The sequence below is a fragment of the Oryzias melastigma genome, unplaced genomic scaffold (genome assembly GCF_002922805.2).
Source record: "Oryzias melastigma strain HK-1 unplaced genomic scaffold, ASM292280v2 sc00780, whole genome shotgun sequence".
Lineage (NCBI taxonomy): Eukaryota > Metazoa > Chordata > Actinopteri > Beloniformes > Adrianichthyidae > Oryzias > Oryzias melastigma.
Window position 1 is genome coordinate 10,152 of NW_023417367.1, and position 1,134 is coordinate 11,285.

At 51.6% G+C, this 1,134-nt stretch overlaps 1 protein-coding gene across 1 annotated transcript; it reads left to right on the top strand.

Annotated features, from left to right (window-relative positions):
• Positions 1 to 202: 202 nt before the first annotated feature.
• LOC112139157 (dipeptidyl aminopeptidase-like protein 6) lies at positions 203 to 1,116 on the top strand (the record flags this gene model as incomplete). Its single annotated transcript, XM_024261852.2, is given in 4 exon segments — positions 203 to 272; positions 344 to 538; positions 611 to 665; positions 938 to 1,116. Coding segments are annotated over 4 exon segments (431 nt in total), but the record flags the coding sequence as incomplete, so codon positions are not given.
• Between the last annotated feature and the right edge of the window lie 18 nt (positions 1,117 to 1,134).

A 1,134-nucleotide genomic window follows, 5' to 3' on the forward strand; every position in this document is an offset into this window, starting at 1 on the left:
CTCAGCGTCTCACATCTTCATATCTAATGTTTCTGCGTCTCACGTCTTTATGTCTAACATCTCAGCGTCTAAAGTCTCACGTCTCGTCTAACATCTCAGCGTCTAAAGTCTCAGCGTCTCACGTCTTCATATCTAATGTTTCTGCGTCTAACGTCTTCATGTCTAACATCTCAGCGTCTAACGTCTCTGTGTCTTCTTCCAGCGTTGTCCCTGCAGATCCTGAAGCCTGCAGGCTTTGTGGACACGTCTCACTACCCGCTGCTGCTGCTGGTGTACGTATGGCGCCGCTGCCTCAGTCCAGGACCTGGATCACCGAATCACTTTGAATGTTTCTGTGCTGCAGCAACGGCACCCCCGGGGGCCAGACGGTGTCGGAGCGGTTTCACATGGACTGGGCCACGGTTCTGGTGAGCAGCTTTGGCGTCATCGTGGTGCGCTGTGATGGGCGGGGCAGCGGCTTCCAGGGCACCAACCTGCTGCACCGCATCCAGAAGAGGCCGGGCGTGTTCGAGGAGCAGGATCAGAACGACGCGCTGAAGTACGTCCTCTAACGTCCAGCATGGCCTGGAGGCAAAGTGAGGGTTCAAACCCCATCCTCTGTGTCTTACAGCTTCATCCTGAGAGAGCCGTACGTGGACAAGAGCCGAGTCGGCGCGTTTGGACAGGTAAGGGTGTGGTTCTGCAGGAACACCTGCTTCTGTTCTTCAGAAAAGAAGATTGGAGAACATAATTAGTATTTTAGTTAATAGTTTCTAGAAATGGATTGATGAGGATAAATGACAGCTGCTCCACTGATAGTTTTTCATTTGTTTGGAGATTTTGAGGAAGATTTGATAAAGTTAAACTTTGCTCGTTATTCAGTCATGGTGGTGAAATCTGGCGCCTCAGAGTAGCGGCGTTGCAGCTCGCCATGGTCACTTCTCCTGTTGTCTCTCAGGTGTACGGCGGCTTTGTGACCAGTCTGCTGGTCAGCGGTGAAGAGTCTCCGGTGAAATGTGGCGCCGTGCTCTCCCCCATCACAGACTTTGAGTTATACGGTAAGACGTGATGTTTTCTTCTTGCTCAGATTCAGAGTCAGCAGGTCTGAACTGGATGTTCTCAGAGCTTCATCAGAAACCTCCTCCTCCTCCACAC